The sequence below is a fragment of the Salvelinus sp. IW2-2015 genome, linkage group LG4q.1:29 (genome assembly GCF_002910315.2).
Source record: "Salvelinus sp. IW2-2015 linkage group LG4q.1:29, ASM291031v2, whole genome shotgun sequence".
In the NCBI taxonomy this organism is placed as follows: Eukaryota; Metazoa; Chordata; class Actinopteri; order Salmoniformes; family Salmonidae; genus Salvelinus; species Salvelinus sp. IW2-2015.
The window spans coordinates 1,539,982-1,565,339 of NC_036842.1; the positions used below are offsets into that span (position 1 = coordinate 1,539,982).

Below are 25,358 nucleotides of genomic sequence, written 5' to 3' on the forward strand. Positions count from 1 at the left end.
TGTCCAGTGTCTAACGCTAGCCTAGTCAACAACAGTCATGACCGGTTAACATTAACGTTACCTCAGGCTCCGTTGCATTGACTCGCATTGACTCCTCCATTCAGTCGCTTTTGCTTGACTCCAAAGTCAGCGATGTTGATGATGGTCGGTCGGTAACCACTATACCATAACCCTCAAAATGTCAAATGTCAAACTCCCGGTTGCTGCATCGAAAGTGCCCTTTATCGCGAAGTCTGCCTCCGCGAAGTGCTGTCTGCAGATCCTTCTAGCTCGAGCTGGCACATTCTTCCTCTTCAGGACATGGAGCCACTTCTTCAAAAGTTGTGGGTCCTTAGCAGGATGGTAGTTTACCAAGGGATTTTTTTTGCTGCCAATTCATACAGCCTGGCGCTATACAGTTCATGTTTGAATTACTACTTGTTGTTGCCATCATCGTTGTCCGCACCTAACCTTACTCTCTTCGATTCACTCTCCGGGCTAAAACTCAATACCACAGACAATTTGCTGATTATTGCCAGTGACGCACTGGCATCAGTCGTTACTATGGCAATTAAAAAAGAGCGCTGACCATAGCACAAATAAACCTTGTTGACGATCAAAATACTGAATACAGAGATGTTTTTTATGTTAAATGCACATGTTTAGTATTAGTGGATTGAATACATCTCTTTGCTTAGATGTACTTCCTAAAGTGTTTCCATTCCCCTTTAAGCCTTGACTGTGGTGCTCTGGAAACAGAGGGAGAATCTTAAAGGTGTCTGAAATGGCACCCTATTCCCTATATCGCATACTACTTTTGATCAGAGCCCTATTCGAATGTAGTGCACTACATAGGGTATAAGGTGCCATTTCAGATGCAGACTGTTTGATACAGTGTGTTATTGCTGATTGATTTTCTTCCTCTCTCATGTCCTTTCCCTTGACTCTGACCCTTGTATGGAACCTGAATCTGCTTCTATTTCTGTCTCCACAGCTAGCCAGGCCAGAGATCTGTTGTCTAAGATGTTGATTATTGATCCAGCCAAGCGGATACAAGTGGACGAAGCCTTACAGCACCCCTACATCAACGTTTGGTACGACCCAGCCGAGGTGGAGGCGGTGAGTAGGAAAAGCAATGAAGGAATTAGAATGACGTCATCCTATGTGGATGAGTCTGTACCCAGCTAGCACATACAGTACCAGTCAAAAGTTTGGACACACCTACTCATTCCAGGATCTTTCATTATTTTTACTATTTTCTACAAAACTATGAACTAACACACATCATGTAGTATCCAAAAAAGTGTTAAACAAATCAAAATATATTTTATATTTGAGATTCTTCAAAGTAGCCACCCTTTGCCTTGATCACAGCTTTGCACACTCTTGGCATTCTCTCAACCAGTTTCATAAGGAATGTTTTTCCAGCAGTTTTGAAGGAGTTCCCACATATGCTGAGCACTTGTTGGCTGCTTTTCCTTCACTCTGCGGTCCAACTCATACCAAACCATCTCAATTGGGTTGAGGTCGGGTGATCGTGGAGAACAGGTCATCTGATGCAGCACGCCATCACTCGTCTTGGTTAAATAGCCTTTACACAGTGTGTTTTGGGTCATTGGGCTGTTGAAAAACAAATGATAGTCCCGCTAAGCGCAAACCAGATGGGATGGCATATCACTGCCGAATGCTGTGATAGCCATGCTATTTAAGTGTCCTTTAAGTGTCACCAGGAAATCACCCCCACACCATCACACCACCTCCGCCATGCTTCACGGTGGTAACCACACATGCAGAAATCATCTGTTCACATCTGAGGTGCAGTTAACTCTAATGAACTTATCCTCTGCAGCAGAGGTAACTCTGGGTCTTCCTTTCCTGTGGTGGTCCTCATGAGAGCCAGTTTCATCATAGCGCTTAATGGGTTTTGCGACTGCACTTGAAGAAACTTTCAAGGTTCTTGAAATGTTCCTGATTGACTGACCTTCATGTCTTAAAGTAATGATGGGCTGTCATTTCTCTTTGCTTATTTGAGCTGTTCTTGCCATAATATGGACTTGGTCTTTTACCAAATAGGGCTATATTCTGTATACCCCCCCTCCCTTGTCACACCACAACTGATTGGCTCAAATGCATTAAGAAGGAAAGACATTCCACAAATTAACTTATAACTAGGCACACCTGTTAATTGAAATGCATTCTAGGTGACTACCTCATGAAGCTGGCTGAGAGAATGCCAAGAGTGTGAATCTCAAATATTAAATCTATTTTGATTTGTTTAACACTTTTTTGGTTACTACATGATTCCATATGTGTGAGTAGTTGTGTCCAAACTTTTGACTGGTACTGTAATGTTCTGAGAACCATATCTTTCTTAGAGCTTGGTGAAAGCGTGGTTGTATTTTACATACAACCTTCCCACAACTTTCTGGGAATGGTGCAGGATAGTTGTTTGGCTTTGGAAAATTCTCAGCACATTTAAGGAACTTGACAAAAACAAATGTATTTTCTTGGTATTTCATTACTAACAGTTATATAAAAACACTCCGTTTTTAGCATCAGCTAAACTTATTGAAATATTTAATAAAAGTTTTAAGGAAGTTATTCAATTAATAAAACTTCACAGGAAAACAATCAATTAACCAGAGTAAATCGTTCTCAGAACATCCCTGCAACCTAAAAATAAAGGTTCCCAGGAAGTCAAAATGTTAAAAAAAAAAAAAAAAATCTGTTTTACCTGTCAAGAAAGGTATGGCTTTGTTCCCATAACCAATGTGAAACCAAAAACATACGTTCCCACAACTTCCAAGGCACCAAATGTGCTAGCTGGGTAGCCAGGATGAGAGTGGCAGCCTTATAGATTATTATATATTTTTTATTTAACCTTCATTTAACTAGGCAAGTCAGTTAAGAACAAATTCTTATTTACAATGATGGCCTACCCCGGGCCAAACCCTAACCCTATTGTGTAATCATAGAAACATGTTCGCACGTTACTGACCATCATGTACTGTAGATGCATCCCAGCAGGCTAAACTGATTGTTTTGCCTGCTGGAATGTGCATGAATCCTCAAATAGGACACATACACACAGTGTCGATACTTTTGGAGAATACACTACAACCTCCTCCAAGGGTTGTGAATGATGGTAGTTGTGTGATAAGGACAGATCTTACTGGAACATAATAGCCATAATAGCAGGCATTTCTTGAGGTCCACTGGTTATGTGCTTATGTATTAAGTATAGTCATTCCCTCTTGAAGACCTTTGTCATTATGAGATGATAGTGAGATTGGGAAAAAGCCATTTGCAGGCTGTCTCTTGCTTGATGAATTCTTTAGATGCAACACACACAAAGTAGGCCTATTTGCCTATGCAAAATGAAATACAGTATGATTGGCTTTCCCTGAACTGTAATACAAAGAAATTATAAGCACATATATATATGTTCCCAATAGTGAAATGTAGTACAGTGCAATCAAAAAGTATTCAGACCCCTTGACTTTTTCCACATTTTGTTACATTACAGCCTTATTCTAAAATGTATTAAATAGTTTCCCCCCCCCAATCTACACACAATACCCCATAATGACAAAGCAAAAACAGGTTTTGAGATGTTTTTGCAAATGTATTAAATAAAAATTGATATCACATTTACATAAATATTCAGACCCTTTACTCAGTACTTTGTTGAAGCACCTTTGGCAGCGATTACAGCCTCAATTCTTCTTGGGTATGACACTACAACCTTGGCACACCTGTATTTGGGAAGTTTCTCCCATTCTTCTCTGCAGATCCTCTCAAGCTCTGTCAGGTTGGATGGGGTGTCGCTGCACAGCTATTTTCTGGTCTCTCCAGGGATGTTCGATCGGGTTCAAGTCCGGGCTCTGCCTGGGCCATTCACGAACATTCAGAGACTTGTACCGAAGCCACTCCTGTGTTTTCTTGGCTGTGTGCTTAGGGTCGTTGTCCTGTTGGAAGAAGAACTTTTGCCCCAGGCGGAGGTCCTGAGCAGTCTGGATCAGATGTTCATCAAGGATCTCTCTGCACTTTGCTCCGTTCATCTTTCCCTCGATTCTGACTAGTCTCCCAGTCCCTGTCGCTGCTAACCATCCCCACAGCATGATGCTGCCACCACCATGCTTCACTGTAGGGATGGTGCCAGGTTTCCTCCAGAAGTGATGCTTGGGTTTCATCAGACCAGATAATCTTGTTTCTCATGGTCTGAGAGTCCTTTAGGTGCCTTTTGGCAAACCTCAGCCGGGCTGTCATGTGCATTTTACTGAGGAGTGGCTTCCGTCTAGCAACTCTACCATAAAGGCTTGATTGGTGGAGTGCTGCAGAGATGGTTATCCTTCTGGAAGGTTCTCCTTCCTCCACAGAGGCACTCTGGAGCTCTGTCAGTGACCATCGGGTTCTTGGTCACCTCCCTGACTAAGGCCCTTCTCTCCTGATTGCTCAGTTTGGCCGGGCGGCCAACTCTAGGAAGAGTCTTGGTGGTTCCAAAGTTCTTCCATTTAAGAATGATGGAGGCTACTGTGTTCTTCGGGAACCTTCAATGCTGCATAAATGTTTTGTTACCCTTCCCCAGATCTGTCCCTGTCTCGGAGCTCTACGGACAATTCCTTTGACCTCATGGCTTGGTTTTTGCTCTGACATGCACTGTTAACTGTGGGACCTTATATAGACAGGTGTGTGCCTTTCCAAATCATGTCCAATCAATTGATTTTACCACAGTTGGACTCACAGGATGCACCTGAGCACAATTTCGATGCTCATAGCAAAGGGTCTGAATACTTATGTAAATTAGATATTTCTGTTTTTTATTTTTAATACATCAGCAAAAATATCCCAAAACCTGTTTTCGCTTCATCATTATGGGTTATTGTGTTTAGATTGAGGACAATTTAAAAAAAAATATTTTTTAGAATAAGGTTGTAACAATATAATACTTTCTGAATGCAGTGTATATTAGTTTGGATTTCAGGCTACGACTTATATAAAAATAAGTGTATAAATGCCTCTCAACAAGATCAATTAATAAATTGATCAAGTTTATTGTTACTTCCTTATTTGAGATCGAATCACACTCCTTCACTATAATATCTTTCTTTGAAAATAGGAATATGCGTTTTAAAGTATTATATGACCATGTTAATGTATATACTTAATTTGTAGCATGCCTCATTCTTTTGTTAAAACATACATTTTAGTTTATCATAGCAAATATTACCAAAAAGTGATACCCTACATGATGATGTTAGTTGATGTAGCATATATGATGATGTATAGATGTGATATACAGTATATATATTATATTGGCCATCTATGACATTACAATTTCCCTGAAACCAATGTTGTACTGTTTTTTCCCCCCTCTCTATTGTCATTTCATGCTGATGAAGGCCAGGGATCTCGTCCAAATATCAATGGTAAATAAAAACTGTCCTACCTCAAGAGAAATATATATCATACAACATATAGAGCATTGCAAACATGATATGACCACTGTATAAAACTGTACTACATATATTTTGGGGCGGCTGTCCAAAACCCAATCTTCAGCTCTTTTTCAATGACCTCTTAGAAAAATTCTGCTACCTTTTTGGTTGTAAGTGTACAGTATATAGGACAGCATATAAAAACTGTACAGCATATAGAGCTTTACAAATATAATATGACCAAAGTTGCACCATCCGAAGAAACCCCTCAGTACATGTTCTATGAGGCACACACATAATGACTGCTAAGGGAATTTATAATGAGTTATATTACATTTTATGGTGCATTATAACACTTCCTTTAAGTTGTTAGAACAACTCTTACAGAGATGATGTGGCAGAATATATACAGTGGGGAGAACAAGTATTTGATACACTGCCGATTTTGCAGGTTTTCCTACTTACAAAGCATGTAGAGGTCTGTAATTTTTATCATAGGTACACTTCAACTGTGAGAGAMGGAATCTAAAACAAAAATCCAGAAAATCACATTGTGTGATTTTTAAATAATTAATTTGCATTTTATTGCATGACATAAGTATTTGATACATCAGAAAAGCAGAACTTAATATTTGGTACAGAAACCTTTGTTTGCAATTACAGAGCTCATACGTTTCCTGTAGTTCTTGACCATGTTTGCACACACTGCAGCAGGGATTTTGGCCCACTCCTCCATACAGACCTTCCCCAGATCCTTCAGGTTTCGGGGCCTCTCTTATACACATCTAGATGTGTATAAGAGACAGGGCTAGACCACTCCAGGACCTTGAGATGCTTCTTACGGAGCCACTCCTTAGTTGCCCTGGCTGTGTGTTTCGTTTCGTTGTCATGCTGGAAGACCCAGCCACGACCCATCTTCAATGCTCTTACTGAGGGAAGGAGGTTGTTGGCCAAGATCTCGCGATACATGGCCCCATCCATCCTCCCCTCAATACGGTGCATTCGTCCTGACCCCTTTGCAGAAAAGCATCCCCAAAGAATGATGTTTCCACCTCCATGCTTCACGGTTGGGATGGGTTCTTGGGGTTGTACTCATCATCCTTCTTCCTCCAAACATGGCGAGTGGAGTTTAGACCAAAAAGCTCTATTTTTGTCTCATCAGACCACACGACCTTCTCCTATTCCTCCTCTGGATCATCCAGATGGTCATTGGCAAACTTCAGACGGGCCTGGACATGCGCTGGCTTGAGCAGGGGGACCTTGCATGCGCTGCAGGATTTTAATCCATGATGGCGTAGTGTGTTACTTAATGGTTTTCTTTGAGACTGTGGTCCCAGCTCTCTTCAGGTCATTGACCAGGTCCTGCTGTGTAGTTCTGGGCTGATCCCTCACCTTCCTCATGATCATTGATGCCCCACGAGGTGAGATCTTGCATGGAGCTCCAGACCGAGGGTGATTGACCGTCATCTTGAACTTCTTCCATTTTCTAATAATTGCGCCAACAGTTGTTGCCTTCTCACCAAGCTGCTTGCCTATTGTCCTGTAGCCCATCCCAGCCTTGTGCAGGTCTACAATTTTATCCCTGATGTCCTTACACAGCTCTCTGGTCTTGGCCATTGTGGAGAGGTTGGAGTCTGTTTGATTGAGTGTGTGGACAGGTGTCTTTTATACAGGTAACGAGTTCAAACAGGTGCAGTTAATACAGGTAATGAGTGGAGAACAGGAGGGCTTCTTAAAGAAAAACTAACAGGTCTGTGAGAGCCGGAATTCTTACTGGTTGGTAGGTGATCAAATACTTATGTCATGTAATAAAATGCAAATTAATTACTTAAAAATCATACAATGTGATTTTCTGGATTTTTGTTTTAGATTTCATCTCTCACAGTTGAAGTGTACCTATGATAAAAATTACAGACCTCTACATGCTTTGTAAGTAGGAAAACCTGCAAAATCGGCAGTGTATCAAATACTTGTTCTCCCCACTGTATGTGCTGTGTATGTGTGGCTTTCTCCTCACTAATGGAAAGCAATATAGGCTGGCATGCCTATAGGATGTTAGACAACAACATAATCATATGGAAATATGTGAAGGGCCTGGTCTGTAGGCTCTACAAGTTAAATATTATTGTTATTACTACATCCCCAGAGGAGGTGTTGTCCTTCTTCCTGTCAATCATCTAATCATAAAGGAAAACTAGAGTAGATTGTCTTAGTTGTTCAGAGATTCATTGTCATGAAAGAGGCATTGTAAATTGTTGTAAGAAATATCTTCATTTTCTTTCTTTCTTCATCTCAATTCGGTAGCCTATTGTCATCCCAACCCACCTCTGTATCTTACCATTCTTTGTTCTCATCATGATCTCTGTTCTACTTTTACTTGTTCTTTACACTTGTTCTGTGCAGTGAAATGGTTTGGCTGTTCAAACATCTCATGCAACTGATGCTGAGAGTGTATGTTATGTCCCCTCTGCTGATTTACAGAACTCTCATTCATTGTGTGCGTGCGTACGTGCGTGCGTGCGGCTACTACATATTTTGTAAAGATGGCTAGTGTTGCACATATTTAGAGCTTGTGCCATTTAATTTATAGTTGAAACTTTAAATTGTATTGTTTAAGGGATCATTTAAATGCTGTCATGATACTGGCAGTTCTTAGATATCACCAATCTCTTAGCCATTTGGAAAACCAGGTTCAGCAAACAGTCAATTTATTTTTCTCCCTCCAGCCTCCTCCTGCTATCTACGACAAACAGCTGGATGAGAGAGAACACTCTATCGATGAATGGAAAGGTAAACATGTCATATTCCTTTATACTTACTAATTCTATTGCTATGGATGCCTCTTGGAGTATCTCTGAATAAGGTAGGATCCCTGAATAAAGGCTCAATTATTTGTAAGTTGTAACGTTTGTGGTCTCTAGGGAGACAATTCCCAACTTACATTCACTGCTGTTCTCTATTCTCTTGTGTATCTAGTTACCTACTGTAGAAGCTTGTCAACAATTAAGTTTTCCTATCTGTTTTCTATTTGTTTCTGTTTACTAACTTTGTATATTAACTTTTCCAATGACCTTGTAGCCTTCCCATGGTAATTAGACTTACAACAGACAGCTAGAGCAGAGAATAGATTTCTGTGCTGGTATTTTAACGTTTTTTCCTCCCTTTTTCTTTCTGTCTCTCTCTCTCTCTCTCTCATGCTCGCTCTCTCTCTCACTTTTCAGAACTAATCTACAAAGAGGTGATGAACTTTGAGGAGAGGACGAAGAACGGGGTGGTGAAGGGACAACCCTCTCCCTCAGGTATTCTCAGTGCATAACCTAGTCCCTCTGTAAGTTGATTTAATAATACTGTATAATCACTGGGTTCTTCTTGTAACAGAGAAATCCATCTGTGCGTTGACCCATGCGTCTTTGTCTCCCATCTTGTTTTCCCAAGACAAATATAATTGATAGGCTTCATAAGTGTTATATCTGTAGGAATTTGTACATGAGTAATTATATCTGTATGTAAAAGTATCCATCTAAACCAGGGGTGGGCAACTCCAGTACTAGAGGGTGTGATTAGTGTCACACTTTTTCTCCATCCCTAGCAAACACAGCTGATTAATCAAATTGCATTCTAAACTGAAGATCATGATTAGGTGATTATTAGAGTCAGGTGTGTTAGCTGGGGCTGGGGCAAAACTGTGACACCAATCAGGCCCTCGGGGACTGGAATTTCCCATCCCTGATCTAAACTGTAGATTTGGTAATTTTTGACCACACTTGCATGGTTTGTGTATGATCAGTGATTCATCTTTATTTGAATGGTATTACCGTATACAATTAAGTGTTTAGAAAGACATATCTGTGACTCCACTCTATATTGAGTAACAGAGCAGTGTTAATGTGTATTGATTAAAAAGGTTGCTATCCACCTACTCTATGCAAAAGATCATGTAGGCTATGTATATGTTTTTTCACATCTGTGTATGCACTGTCACATATCATGATTTAAGGCTGGGGTCCTTGGTCCATACTCTTCTAGAATTCATCTCATTTTCAGTAAAAAATACAATATTGGAGTGTTTACCAAAGCGGCAGCTGCGTGTCATTCACCTGTATGGCCACTGTGGAGCAGTGTGGAATCATGATGGCACAGTATTGGTAACATTATTATGGCGTCCATCCAGAGTCTAGTGTTGCTGAGAGGAAAACAACTTGCCTCGGTCGTTCTCTGCAGCAACTTTCTGCAGAGAATGTTTTCGGGATGGCTTGGGATCTACAGACATGCCTGTTAATAAGGGCTCTTGGACAGTGATTAGGCTAAACTGCTACATTGGGATTGATTTAATACACAGTGCGATACTGTAGCTCTCTCCCTTCACCCCCCCTCTCTTTCTGTCCCTCATCTCTCTACCTCTCCCTCTCTCTGTCTCCCTTCCTCTCTAGAACTCTGCAATTAAGCAGATGGGTATTCCTAGTGCTGAGGAGAGCAGAGGACAGACGCAGTGCAGCTGAAGAGCCCCAGATGGCAATATTTCACAGCAGTAGCAGTACCAGGCTCTTTCAGCACCACTTGGCTCAGGGCTTACATAGATGGATAGCATTAGAGTAAGCATGCTATTCTGTTATTGGATACAATCTATGTGTGAACCATAAATTGTGTTTTGCCTACCTGTTTTATTGGAGGTCAGATGAAATGTCTTCCACTGTCCTTTAATCACCCGCCTCCCACTGCTACAGACACATAAACAGGAGATTAATGGTCTGCCTACATATCACCGCACCATTGGCATGCTCTGGACCGAGAGGGATCGTTTTAGCAAGCCTTAGCAAACTCACTTTTTCTCTTAAAACCTCTCTGGGATATGTGGGACGGTAGCGTCCCACCTGGCCAACATCCAGTGAAAATGCAGAGCGCCAAATTCAAATAAATTACTATAAAAATTAAACTTTCTTGAAATCACACATTCATGATACCGAATTAAAGCTACACTTGTTGTGAATCCAGCCAATGTGTCAGATTTCAAAAATGCTTTACGGCGAAAGCAAACAATGCTATTGTCTGAGGATAGCACCCCTGCTAACAATCACAGACCATCATATTTCAACCCTCCCGGCGCGACACAAAACGCAGAAATAAAGATATAATTCATGCCTTACCTTTGACGAGCTTCTTCTGTTGGCACTCCAATATGTCCCATAAACATCACAAATGGTACTTTTGTTCGATTAATTCCGTCGATATATATCTAAGATGTCAATTTATTTGGCGCATTTGATCCAGAAAAACACCGGTTCCAACTTCCACAACGTGACTACAAAATATCTCAAAAGTTACCTATAAGCTTTGTCGAAACATTTCAAACTACTTTTGTAATACAACTTTAGGTATATTTTTTTAGGTACATTTTTTTACGTAAATAATCGATAAAATTGAAGACGGGATGATCTGTGTTCAATACCGGAGGAAAACAGGGTGTACAGGGTGCATGCTTTCTGGTCACGCGCCTCTAACAAACAGTACACTTCACTGGAGCCTCATTCTGAACATGGCTACTTCTTCATTTCTCAAAGGAAAAACCTCAACCAATTTCTAAAGACTGTTGACATCCAGTGGAAGCGATAGGAACTGCAGGAAGATCCCTTAGAAATCTGGATTCCCAATAAAATCTCATTGAAAAAAGTGACCTCAAATGTTTTTTTATCTGAATGCTTTGTCCTCAGGGTTTTGCCTGCCAAATAAGTTCTGTTTTAGTCACAGACATGATTCAAACAGTTTTAGAAACTTCAGAGTGTTTTCTATCCAATATTAATAATAATCTGCATATATTAGCTTCTGGGACTGAGTAGGAGGCAGTTTACTCTGGGCACGCTTTTCATCCAAATGTGAAAATGCTGACCCCTATCCTAGAGAAGTTAACTGGCTTGTTACATTTAAATTTAGTCATTAGCAGACAGATACAGAGCGACTTACAGTAGTGTGTGCATACATTTTTCATACTTGTCCCCCATTGGGAATCGAACCCACAACTCTGGTGTTGCAAGTGTCATGATTAACCAAGTGAGCCACACAAGACCAGTTGCAGTAGGTCTTTTGTATCTGGTCATCTTACTAATTCTTCGCTGTCTGATGCTTTGTCAAGGACAAAGACTTGAGGTTTGCTAGCTACCTACGGTAGTTTAACGCCACAGATTCAACAGGAAGCTTAAATGTCTGCTCCGGGAAGATAGGAGCATACAAAGAAATAAAACTGTTCTATCGCTATGGGAGCATAGGGCTTTTACAAGAACCAAACACCTTTTGTGTTCCTACTTGCTTAAATATTTGTATCTTTAGTTTAAAATTCTGCTCTTTAACTTGGTCAGTTTCCCAAACTCGGTCCTGGGGCCCCCATGGGTGCACGTCTTGGTTTTTGCTCCAGCCTACACAGCTGATTCAAATAAACTCATTATCAAGCTTTGATTATTTGAATGAGCTGTGTGGGACACCCTGAACTAGGTGACCCCTCATCTATTTGTTTTCTGCTAATGTTTTTAGACAACCATGTCATAGGGGGCAAGGGGTTACCCATTCTGCCATACCATGTTATGCTGGTGTCAAATCCAACCCGGGAAAACAGAACGAGCTCAATCAGATTTTAATCTACAAGAAATTATAGATAGGGCTATTTAATTTAACTTCAGAGCAAATGGCTCTATCTAATCCTCTAAAGGAAAGATTAATGATGACCTCTTGAGTTCTGCATATTACAATAAGATGTCTGAACGAGTCATATCAAATTAACCAATTCGTAACCCTGTGGGAGAGGGAAGTAACTTGAGGTAACATTCTTGGTGCGAACAGAAGCCACTGGGGACGAGTACAAAATCTTAATCCAGGAAAGGAATGACGGGCCAAACCCAAATCTCTCTAGTACTGTAAATAGATATTCCCACTCAACCCGGTCGAAAACCTTCTCAGCATAAAGAGAGATGACGACCTCTGGCTGTCGAGTTGAGTGGGCAGAATAAAGAACTTTAAATATCTGCCGCATATTATAGAAAGATTGCCTTCCTGAGATAAATCCGGTTTGGTCAGAGTTAATTATATTAGGCATCACTGTCTTTAAACGGCACGAGAGGACCTTAGTGAGAATTTTATAATCGCACCACAAAAGGCTTATGGGGCGGTATGAGCCACAGTCTAGGGGGTTCTTGTCCTTTAAAGAAAAATAGAATGGGTCTCCTGGGTAAATGTCTGGGGAAGTTTCTGACTAGAAAGGATTTCATTGTATATTGAGCTGAGCCTAGGGGATAGTTTAGAGGAGAATGCTTTATAAAATTCAATAGGGAAGCCATCAGGCCCAGGAGCTTTACTGCTCTGCATGGACTGGATTGCCAGAGTAGCTTCATCATCACTTATTGAGGCATCCATGTTAGTTTGTTCATCTGTATTGAGACAGGGGATGTACAGATTGTCTAGAAATGCATGCATACGAGATGTATCAGGAAGAGCCACTGATGAGTATAGAGCAGAGTAGAATTGCTTAAATTGATTGTTGATTTCTTTGGGGTTGGTAGAAGTTAAATCAGCTGCAACACACATTTCAGGTATGGTGCTGCTAGCAGCGGATTGTCCAAGCTGGTGAGATAACAACTTGCCAGCTTTCTCTCCGTGTTCATAAAATGTCTGCCTCGACTTAAACAGAAGCTGCTCCGTTTGTTCAGTGGAAAGATTGTCAAATTCCGATTGGTGTAGCAGTCTCTTTGTAGAGTTCAGGAATCGGAGAAGAGGCATATCTGTTGTCCACATCTAGAATGAGTTGAGATAGCTCCGATAAGCATTTAGTGCGCTGTTTGTCATACGCTGTGTATGAAATAATTTGGCCCCTTAGATATGCTTTTAACGACTCCCACACAGTAGAGTGAGACACGTCAGGGGTGCAGTTGATCTGTAAAAAGACATCAATGTGAGTTGTATGATATTTTTTTAAAGAGCATTACAGTATAGTAGTAGTGGGTCAAGTCGCCATGTGACGCAGTATTGTCCGGAAAGCGGATATCTAGCTGGACAGGGCTATGGTCTGAGAAAACTATGCTGTATATTGGCTATTAGTTACAAAAGGAATAATTATATTGTCCAGCAGGAAAAGGTCAATTGTAGTGTATGGTGGTGGACTGGCTCCTGCGTCATGGATAAGACAAATTATAGAATTATAGAAATTTGTTGATCACTGCACCTGATTTTGAAATTACATTGTTGGGCTTTGGTCTGGATCTGCCTAGACTTGGATGTTATACACAATTAAAATCTCCACTCTGTATCAAATGATGAGAGTTAGGCGTCAGGTAGTGTTGCAAAGCATTCATCCCAATTGGACCATAGAGGTTAGCCAGAACAACCTGTGTGTTAAAATTTTCTCCATCACTATAAATATCTGCCATTAGTATCTGAAATGACTTTGGAGGAGACAAACGGGGTGCTTTTCTGATAAGGATGGCTGCCCCTCTGGCCTTAGCACCAAAGTTGGAGTGAAATATTTGGTCTACCCATCCTCTCTTTAGTTTATCATTGTTGCGGTCTGGACTTGTGCATACACTCGGCTACGCTTGACCACATGGTTAATTCCTTTTAAGTTCCAGCTGATAAAGCAAGTGGAGCGTAGAGTATGTGAATAGGCATAGTAATTAGAAAATTAATGTTAGTACAATCACATGGCCAGTGTGCTGAAAGGTCAGAGTAACAAAATATAAATTACATTTAAAAAACTGCTAAAAAACAACAAAATACCCAGAAGAAAACCTTGGACCCCCATGTTGGCTTCCCCCTGTTGGAAGGCTGCATCTACCTCTCCTAGACTAGAGCAAAATACTACCATGTTAAACCGACCTCAGTAGAGCTCTATCTAGGGTGAACACAATCAAGTTTACATAGGAAGGGATTCTGAGGGAACCACTCAGTTCCTTATGTATTTATGCAATATGCATATTTGAAGGATAATAAAATAATTATATTAAAAAAGGAAGCAAATATCCCCCGTGACCAACCCCATCCACTTGGGATGACTTAAAAAATATATTTAAAAAAACGATTGGAAAACAAACCAGTATAATTCAACATTTGTATGAATGTAACCTCTGGTTAACCTCTAACGAGTCACAACCCGGATCCGGGAACCCCCCATCAAAAGACTGACTAGCATAGCCTAGCCTAACGCCACAGGGATATCATATAACATAATTTTCATGAAATCACAAGACCAATACAGCAAATGAAAGATAAACATCTTGTGAATCAGCCATCGTTTCCGATTTTTAAAATGTTTTACAGCGAAAACACAATATGTATTTCTATTAGCTAACCACAATAGCAAAAGACTCAACCGTATTTTTCACCATTTCTTTACCGCATAGGTAGCTATCACAAAACCGACCAATAGAGATATAATTAGTCACTAACCAAGAAACAACTTCATCAGATGACAGTCTATAACATGTTATACAATAAATCTATGTTTTGTTCGAAAATGTGCATATTTGAGGTATAAATCATAGTTTTACATTGCAGCTACCATCAAAAATATCACCAAAGCAGCCAGAATAATTACAGAGGCAACGTGAAATACCTAAATACTCATCATAAAACATTTATGAAAATACATGGTGTACAGCAAATGAAAGATAATCTTGTGAATCCAGCCAATATTTCCGATTTTTTAAAGTGTTTTACAGCGAAACACAAATTAGCATTATATTAGCTTACCACAATAGCCAAACACACAACCGCATTCATTACCGCAAAGATAGCATTCGCAAAAACCAGCAAAAGATATAATTAATCACTAACCTTGACCAACTTCATCAGATGACAGTCTTATAACATCATGTTCACATACATATATGTTTTGTTCGAAAATGTGCATATTTAGAGGTACAAATCTTGGTTTTACATTGTGAATACGTAGCCAAAATGCACAAAATTCTCCGGAGATATTTTGGACAGTCACCTAATCTAATCAAAGAACTCATCATAAACTTTACAAAAAAATACATGTTGGACAGCAAATGAAAGATACACTAGTTCTTAATGCAATCGCCGTGTTAGATTTTTAAAAATAACTTTACCATAACAAACAGTTTACTTTATAGCGAGACAGCGCCGCAAAAAAGGAAGGAAATAGGACTAAAAATTTTCCACAGAAATACGAAATAACATCCTAAATGGTTCTTACTTTTGCTGAGCTTCCATGAATTTGTACAAGGAGTCCTTTGTCCAGAATAAATCGTTGTTTGGTTTAGAATGTCCTCTTTCCTGTCGAATTAGCAACATTAGCTAGCCTGTGGCGCGAACATGCCCAAATTCTCCTGACGCAAAGAAAGGAAAATTCCAAAACTGCAATAAACGTTGATAACTGATACAACCGGTTACCGGAAAAAAACATCTTTATGATGTTTTTATCACATCTATCAAATAAATCAGTGTCGGAGACATCCACCGTCTATACAACGCTTTTCAGAAGCCAATGCTGATGTCCTTCCGCGCCTTGGTAGACAAAGGGAATTGTGGTCACCGTCATTCCAAGAGCTCTTGTTCGACCTCAGATCAAGGCTAGACACCCCATTCACTCCCACTGCCTGTTGACATCTAGTGGAAGGCATATGAAGTGCATGTATATCCATAGATTTCAGGCAATTGAATAGGAAGGCCCTGGAACAGAGCCTCGATTTCAGATTTTTCACTTCCTGTCAGGAAGTTTGCTGCAAAATGAGTTCTGTTTTACTCACAGATATAATTCAAACGGTTTTAGAAACTTGAGAGTGTTTTCTATCCAATAGTAATAATAATATGCATATTGTACGATCTAGAATAGAGTACGAGGCCGTTTAAATTGGGCACGATTTTTTCCAAAGTGGAAATAGCGCCCCCCTATTGACAAGAAGTTTTAAACATCCTAATAAGCCAGAACACCGGCAAACGTTTATTCATCTTAAAAGCATAACTCTCCACTCACCAAACTCTTGCTTACAAGATGAGACTGAAACAGGGCTGCCTATTGAAAGACATTTGCCTGAAATATATTTATATTGTATTCGAAATGGTCTGGCTACTATCCATACTGTATACCTATAGTGCATTAAAATACTGTACTGTACTGTCCTGTAGCCTAAGCATGTCTGTATATTTGCAGAAATTCATCACCATCTAGTGGTAAAAAGTTGCACATGAATGTCACCCTGGTCTGTAATGTTTCCAAAGACAGGTAGGTAGATAGGGAACCACATCTTTAAACATAAAAGTATTGCATTCTTATTATTACACTAATATGATATTATTGTTTTTAAGAAGATAGCCGACAGAGTACCCCAACCTTAACTCGCCTCACCTGTCTGGTGACACACTGTGATGTGTTTGTATGTGGGGTTCTGGGTGTACTATTTGGTTGTGTTGTGACCGAGTGTCCAGTTTCTGTGTGGGGTTATGTGTCACAATAAGGGTTGTAACTGACTGAGACTGTCCAGTAGTGTCTGTGGCAGGGCTGGGGTCAATTCCATAAAAATTCCAGTCAATTCAGAAAGCAAACGGAATTCCAATTCCACATTTTTCTAGTAAATTGGAATTTGAATTTCAGTGTACTTCCTTAATTGACTGGAATTTAAATGGAATTGACCCCAACCCTGGTCTGTGGGGCTCTTAGTTCGTTGTAACCCGGCTGTCTGTTGATTCCCTCAGCACAGGTGCAGCCGTGAACAGCAGTGGTGAGAGCCTCCCTTCCCCCTCCATCAACGATATCTCCTCTATGTCCACCGACCAGACCCTGGCCTCAGACACTGACAGCAGCCTGGAGACCTCCGCAGGACCCCTGGGGTGTTGCAGGTGACTAGCAGCCTGCCTGCGCAAACCAATGTTCTTCAGAAGGTGAAACGCAACAACCAACCAACCCACCCGAAACCTGAAAAAGAACAAAGATTATTAAAAAGAAAAAAGTATCATATTAAAGGGATTTTTAAGGAAACGTATAGAATAATGATTATGAAAGTTAAGCCTGCATTTTCATTAAAAAAGAAACCACAAAAGTATAAGGAAAAAAACTGAAATAATAAATGTATGAACTTCTAGTTACTTTATTTATACACCCCATCCCCCCCAAAATATGGCACCATTAAAAACAAAAACACTGAGACAGTCATGTTTCTGTGAAGTGTAAATTGACTGGCTGCTGGTAACCCAATTTCTTGCAAGCGCCTGTGCTTCAGTCGATGTGGCAAGGTGGGCCCTTTTCATACATTACTGTACAGCAATATATAAACCTCCATTCACTTTCCCCTATGTGACTGTATTGCTATGTTTTAATAACCTCTAGGTTTGGTCCTTTGGTTTGTCTCCTGTGTGGGTGACAGATTGGTGTGTTTTCATGTAATTATTTCCGCAGGGGTTAGTGCTAGTGCTCGACACTGCATAGCACCCCCGCCCTTTGTAAATATGTAATTCTGTACAGCTGTGAGCTAGGCACACAGACAGACAGAGAGTGGGACTGACGGCCAGTACTGGAAGTTCTTCTATAGCACACCTTGCCACATGACATCACCACCTTGACCCCTGACATTTGACCCCTAACCTTTCACCCCTTGCCTTTTAGTCCTGCTGCATGATTACAAAATCTAACACTAATTATATGATAAATTACAACTATAGATACTTTTGTTTATAATACCACTTAACGTAATTGAACTTCTTTTCAACCATAGTGGTGACGAAACCCGTGGATGGGGAGCTTCGGTTGATGATGGATATATAAATATACATACAGTGTGTGATCTTCTGCAGGAGCAGGGCTGAGCAGGTTTGGGTTCAATTCCATTTAAATTCAGTCAATTCTGAAAGTCAACATTTTTCTCATTGAAATGCATTTTTATTTGTTTTATTTTACCTTTATTTAACTAGGCATGTCAGTTAAGAACAAATTCTTATTTTCAATGACGGCCTAGGAACAGTGGGTTAACTGCCTTGTTCAGGGGCAGAACGACAGATTTTTACCTTGTCAGCTCAGAGATTCGATCTTGCAACCTTTCGGTTACTAGTCCAATCACTAGGCTAGGAAAATTGGAATAAGAACTAGAATTGACTGAATTGAAATGTAAATTCACCCCAACCCCGTTGCTGAGCTGGAACCTTAAGTTCTCGTAGTTGGTTTGTGTTTTTGTGAAATGAAATTATATATCTCTTCTGACTGCATCCCTGCACCACTCCACTGGCTGTGGACAGTCCCACCCCAACCAGGGAGGTCACTCACTCTGTTTCTGTGTCACTACTGTGGTGTGAAGGAGAGAAGTTCAGGAGACAGTCGCCTTATATGTATGTTACTGTCGGAAGCACAGAACAGTTTGGGGTGGGTTTACCTCAGTTTAGTTTTGTTCCTCAAATCGCATCCATTTTAATTTACATTGAATGAGTACTCCCTTAATGCCATATTTTGTCAAAAGGGAATCCGATGATATACAAACTACCTATAAAACCAGTAATGTTAAACATAATTTTTGACTGGAAGTTTATTTATTATTGATTTATTTATTATTTTCATAGACTGAATCAGAATAATGGGAAGTGCCTTGTTTGGAATGATGCCGTTTCCTCATCTTAGATATACAGTAATAACAGCGATGCGTGCACTGAAATTAAGCTAAAGATCGACGGACCCCATTACTGAGATGCTCAATTGAGGTATTATTTGAAGTAGAATCTGAAGTTGGTGTCTGTTAGGATTGCAATATTTATGGTAACTTTCCAAAAATTCTGGGTTTTTCCGTAAATCTCAGTTGGAGGATTCCCAGTTGGAAGATTCCCTCACTGCTAATTCCCTTGTCCAACCAGGATTTTCTGGAAAGTTACCAGAAATGTTGAAACCCGAGTGTCTAGCATGTCCTGTTCAATCTGTTTCCGCATGATGTCGCACCCATTGTCTACACATACTGTTGATGCACATAGTCACCACTACTGACCGATGCCCATGTCCTCCCTATTGGAACTATACTACGACCATTACCATGTTATTGTTGCATCTTTGAATAACTAAATAATGTAGAATTTAAACCTACTTTTTAAAACACAATGGACTTGTTATCAAATCGTCATCATCATATAAATGTTCTTCTGACCTATATAGTTACCTAGCAACTGAGCAGAATACCTCCTAATTTGTACGGTTTTGTTTTGTATCTGTAAATGTCTTATTTGATCAGTGTCCTTACATTTCAATAAAAGGGATGAAATAAATCAGTTTTACTTTTGTTGGTATAGTGTATATAAGCATGAGATCCATACGTGGTAGTTTAATCTACTACACTTCTAGATTAAGCACAGTTTACGGAAACATTGGGAGATTGGTTGGGATAGCAGCAATGTTTCCTTGTGTGTACTTGTCTTGTTATTATGACATTCAAATTGTTAAGGCATTCCTGCATGTTTGTTGCAAGCCAGTGCATTAGCAAAAATTTATAACTTTCTTGCTTGCATGGACAATACCATATAAATAGATATGTCATAATTAATAAAAACCTATAGAAGTAATATTGATAGTCACGTTTCAATTAGAATTACACCCTTATTTCTAATGTCTCCATTCTGTAAATAAGTGGGCAAGTACTTGTAAGTACTGTATACAGTACAGCGCAGTGATATACACTTTAAAGAGCTAATAAAGTGCTAAACGGGGGTTCTGATATGTATCCAGGATAAGGCTTCCCGTTCACAGGCTCTAAGAAATGTTTTAGAACGGGGTAGAACTTTAATGTATATAGTATTTTAGATCAATTAACAAAATGTTTCTTACCACTGGTTTATGCTGCCCTACAAAGTCAAAACCCAGTAACTACAAATTTGGCCAAAAATCTTTGATCTGTTGAAATGGCCAGGTATATTATCTGATTTAATGTGGTATTTCGTTTCCTGACACAAGAACAAGCCAGTTGATCAGAATATATCATGGAGTATCAGAAATTGCCATCTGTCTAGACAGAAAACTACTTTGAAGTCAGATTATGCAGTAAACATTTTTTTGTAGATACTGCATTTTGCCTTTGTAGAGTAGTATGGTGGGAATTAGTTCATACTACACACAAATCAGACAGAAGCTTGATGTGCTGTTGTACATTTTCCACTGGATGTTTTTAAATATAACAACCCACACGTTTGTCATTATTATTACTGAAGTGAAGCGGGTCCTTGTTTTGAATGTCTGAATGTCTCACTAATGTCACGCCCTGGCCTTAGTATTCTTTGTTTTCTTTATTATTTTAGTTAGGTCAGGGTGTGACATGGGAAGTTGTGTGTTTTGTCTAGTTTAGGGTGTGTGTATTGTTTAGGTGGTTTTGTATAGTGTATGGGGTTRTGTTCAGGAGAGAGGTCTAGGAAAGTCTATGGTTGCCTGGTTTGGTTCTCAATCAGAGACAGCTGGTTATTGTTGTCTCTGATTGGGAGCCATATTTAAGGCAGCCATAGGCTTTAGGTGATTGTGGGTAATTGTCTATGTTCTATGTTGCATGTGTGCACTTAGTTCGGTTTAGCTTCACGATCGTTTGTTTTGTTCATTTTGTAAGTGTTTGTTTTTTCCTTCATTAAAAGAAGATGTATTTTTCACACGCTGCGTTTTGGTCCTCTCTTCCACGTCAAGACGATCGTGACAGAATTACCCACCAAACAAGGACCAAGCAGCGTGTCAAGCAACAGCGATCGCAGGATTACAGGAATTGGGAAGAAATTCTGGACAGCGGAGGACCCTGGGCACAACCGGGAGAATATCGCCGCCCCAAAGCTGAGCTGGATGCAGCGAAAGCAGAGAGGTGCCGGTATGAGGAGGCAGCACGGCAGCGCGGCTGGAAGCCCGAGAGGCAGCCCCAGAAATTTCTTGGGTGGGGGCACTTGGAGCAGTCGGCGAAGTTGAGGGGTGAGTCTGAGATTGTCGAGGAGTTATTGGACAGATTGGAGGAGAGTGAACGGAGGGGAGATTATGAGACATTCGAGGAGTTGTTGACGAAATTGGAGGAGAGTGAAGAGAGAGAGCTGTTGGTTTGGCAGAGTATGCACGGCATTCGCCCTGAGGAGCGTGTTAGCTGTCCGATGCCACCTGTGTCAGTTCCTCGTACTCAGCTGCAAACGTTGTGTCTTAAAGTGCAGAAGATTGAATTGCCGGCTAGTTACAATTCTCGGGACGAGGTCTCGCTCAGATCCAAACCCTTACCACAACCCCCTGGTGACTGACTCAAACTGTTCACGCTCTCTTAGCTTACTGCAATGAACCATGAGATTGTGCCGTGCATTCTCAGCCACGTTGACCAAGCCAAGTAACCAGGTACGCTACCGCACACAGGCCTATTGCTGCACCTCGACCAGCCCCACATAAGCGCCCTGGTGTCCTCCCTTACCACCCGTGCAACGTTTTCGCGCATAGCCTGACGTGTAGCAGATGTATTCATACGGAACCCAGAACATCACACACAACACGTCCAAACGCTCACGCTTACCAAAGCCTTTCCTGATTGCGTATTACCAACAAAGGAAGCTTCACAGTCGCATTCCTTCTCATTCCATCATTCCCCGTTGCAGAACCTTGACGGTGCGTGTCTACCAGTCCTCAATGGAAGGTACCCACTCATAGGTTCGCAGCCTACGCCACACGCACGTTCCCTCCTTGGGATGCGGTGTCTGTCAGCAGTGCCTGTATTGCACAGCTCGCTTTCCTCTCTCCCCGCTCAGCTCGCACCTGAGAGTAGCGATAGACTCTAGCCCCACGGTCACACCACACCTAGAAGTGCCAGGTACACGCAAACCAGGCTATAGAGCACATTCGAATAGCGCATCAGAGGGGGAGTCCATGGCTGTGCCCCTTTTACCCTTAACTTGACCCGCGGACTAGCCCGCCTTTACCTGAGACTGGTGTCCGGACGGCCCAGGTAAACACCCCTTGCGGGCGCACCACGCACTAGGCCTAATGTGCTACTCTCCAGGGTCCAGTATGCCCATGTCCTTCCCCGCATAGCCCTGAGATGCGTTGCTTCAGCCTGGTACCACCAGTGCCGGACACCACTCACTACGCCTAATTTGCGTTCTCCAGAGTCCAGTTGCCATGGTTCCTGTCCTCCCCCGCACTTACCCTGAGATCGCGTGTCCCACACGCGTACCACCAGTTCCGGCCACCACCACCAGGCATACAGTGCGCCTCAGCCGGCCAGAGCTGCCCGTCTGCAAGCACCGTCAGAGCTGCCCGTCTGCCAAGCACCGTCAGAGCTGCCCGTCTGCCAAGCACCGTCAGAGCTGCCCGTCTGCCAAGCACCGTCAGAGCTGCCCGTCTGCCAAGCACCGTCGAGCTCCGTCTGCCACACCGCGTGCCCGTCTGCAAGCACCGTCTGAGCTGCCCGTCTGCAAGCACCGTCTAGCTACCGTGCAGCCGCTCAGAGCTGCCCGTCTGTCCCGAGCCGTCAGAGCTGTCGTCTGTCCGACCGTAGAGCTGCCCGTCTGTCCCGAGCCGTCAGAGCTGCCGTCTGTCCCGAGCCGTCAGAGTCCCGTCTGTCCCGAGCCGTCAGAGCTGCCCGTCTGTCCCGAGCCGTCAGAGCTGCCCGTCTGTCCCGAGCCGTCAGAGCTGCCCGTCTGTACCGCAGCCGTCAGAAGCTGCCCGTCTGTCCCGAGCCGTCAGAGCCGTCCGCCAGACAGGATCAGCCAGAGCCGTCCGCCAGACAGGATATCAGCCAGAGCCGTCGCCAGACAGGATCAGCCCGAGCCGTCCGCCAGCCATGAGTACCGAGGCAGCAGGCAGCCGAGCGCCCGCCAGCCATGAGCAGCCCGAGTCCGCCCGCCAGCCATGAGCAGCCCGAGCTGCCCGCCAGCCATGAGCAGCCCGAGTCGCCCGCCAGCCATGAGCAGCCCGAGTCGCCCGCGCAGCCCTGAGCAGCCCGAGTCGCCCGCCAGCCATGAGCAGCCCGAGTCGCCCGCCCGCAGCCCATGCACAGCCAGAGTCGCCCGCCAGCCATGAGCAGCCAGAGCCACCAAAGCGGGTATGACAATGGTGGAGTGGGGCCACGTCCCGCACCCGAGCCGCTCCATAATAAGGCCCACCCCGGACCCTCCCCTCAATGTCAGGTTGTGCGTCGGAGTCCGCACCTTTGGGGGGGGGTACTGTCACGCCCTGGCCTTAGTATTCTTTGTTTCTTTATTATTTTAGTTAGGTCAGGGTTGACATGGGAATTGTGTGTTTTGTTAGTTTAGGTGTGTGTATTGTTTAGTGGTTTTGTATAGTGTATGGGGTTATGTTCAGGAGAGAGTCTAGGAAAGTCTATGGTGCCTGGTTGGTTCTCAATCAGAGACAGCTGGTTATTGTTGTCTCTATTGGAGACCATATTTAAGGCAGCCATAGGCTTTAGGTGATTGTGGTAATTTTCTATGTTGCATGTGTGCACTTAGTTCGGTTTAGCTTCACGATCGTTTGTTCTTTTCACTTTGTTAAGGTGTTTGTTTTTTCCCTTCATTAAAAGAAGATGTATTTTTCACACGCTGCGTTTTGGTCCTCTCTTCCACGTCAAGACGATCGTGACAACTAACAACTAAAACTGTACAGGGACGATCATTAAATGCAATTTTTTTTATTTGTTGTGAACCTTTTATCCTACGCATACAATAAAAAACATCTTCAAATTTCTTCAGAAAAGTACATGTTCTAATGTGCTCGAAGTGGGCCTATTTTATTCCAACTGCTTCTTTTAGACAGCCAGCACATCAGAATTTACTGTAGGTGTCAGAAATTCATGTAAAGGATGTGGTTTCCTACTACACCTATGACTTCTTCAAATAAATCAGCATTTGTCAGCTGAATTTAATAGGAAAAGGCATGTGGGCAAAGGGCGTTATTTTTAACAATGTTCTCAGATGTTTTGGGCCTTAACTTTGTACACTATGTTATGAGGACCCTCAGGGCAGAGGAGTCAATGTTTAAGTTTAAGTTTAAAAAAAAAACTGTTGTGTGTTCTTGTTGTGTACATTTAACAGTATTGTGGTAGAGTATGTAATTGGAAATATGATGAGGGGTATATACAGTGTATTTGTGTACAGTCACATTAAAACTAGAATTAGACTTGGTTGGGACATTATGGTTGGGGAAGGGGTATCAATACAGAATGATCATTTCTGTAATTAAAGACCCTTCAATATGACATGCATTTGATCTGAAAGTGTTTGTGAAAGACCTACCACACAAAAGCTTTTGGACTAAATTAAATCTTGCCTTTACAGTTAATTAATTGTCCAAAAAATGTATATATGTATGTGATTGAAAATAAACAAACTTTGAACTTGGGAATGAGTATGCTTTTTAAAAATATTTCTTTAAGAGAATGTTTTTATCTGCGTGTGTGTGCACACTATTGTCGTTGGCCTTTCAGTGCTGCCTCCTGTCCATCTCCCAAATCTCCCTTAACCTTTCACGAGCCTCTACCCCGGATCCGGGAGCACCCCCCACACCCCCCACACACTAATTAGCATACCTAGCATAGCTTCAAAAGTAGATAGTAGGATCCTAATATCATAAATCACAATCCAAACCACCCAGGATGAAAGAGTACAGATCTTGTAGAGAAAGCGCACCATTTCAGATTTTTAAAATGTTTTACAGGAAGACCAAAATATGTAACTATTAGCAAACCGTTGCAAAATACACCACTATTCTAACTCCATCAGTTTCTTATCCTTCAGGTGCTATCAACCAAGTCGGGCTTCAAACTAAGACTATTGATATCACCTAACCAAGAAAAACCTCTCCTAGATTGACAGTCTTGTGAAACATATTCATTATAGCGATAGTTTGTTGTTAGAAAAAAGGTGCATATTTCAGGTAGGAAATCACCGGTTTACAATGCACCCATCCACACAAATCGATCTAGAAATACTAGATAGAGCACGTGTATGACCATTTACTCATCATAAACATTCAATAAA

At 41.7% G+C, this 25,358-nt stretch overlaps 1 protein-coding gene across 10 annotated transcripts in view; it reads left to right on the forward strand.

Annotated features, from left to right (window-relative positions):
* The window catches only part of LOC111961224 (mitogen-activated protein kinase 10-like), a 115,582-nt gene extending 95,941 nt beyond the window's left edge, over window positions 1–19,641 (forward strand). For 5 of the 10 annotated variants that reach the window (XM_023983315.2, XM_023983316.2, XM_023983321.2 and 2 more), the window contains 5 exons: window positions 974–1,098; window positions 5,382–5,408; window positions 8,144–8,207; window positions 8,639–8,716; window positions 17,117–19,641. In XM_023983315.2, coding sequence (XP_023839083.1) covers window positions 974–1,098; window positions 5,382–5,408; window positions 8,144–8,207; window positions 8,639–8,716; window positions 17,117–17,259 — 437 coding nt within the window. In that variant the 3' untranslated portion in view covers window positions 17,260–19,641. Of the gene's footprint in view, window positions 1–973; window positions 1,099–5,381; window positions 5,409–8,143; window positions 8,208–8,638; window positions 8,746–9,847; window positions 10,010–17,111 lie in introns of all 10 variants that reach the window. The other 5 variants (XR_002876981.1, XR_011476712.1, XM_023983320.2 and 2 more) reach the window with 5 other exon arrangements.
* Window positions 19,642–25,358: the final 5,717 nt, after the last annotated feature.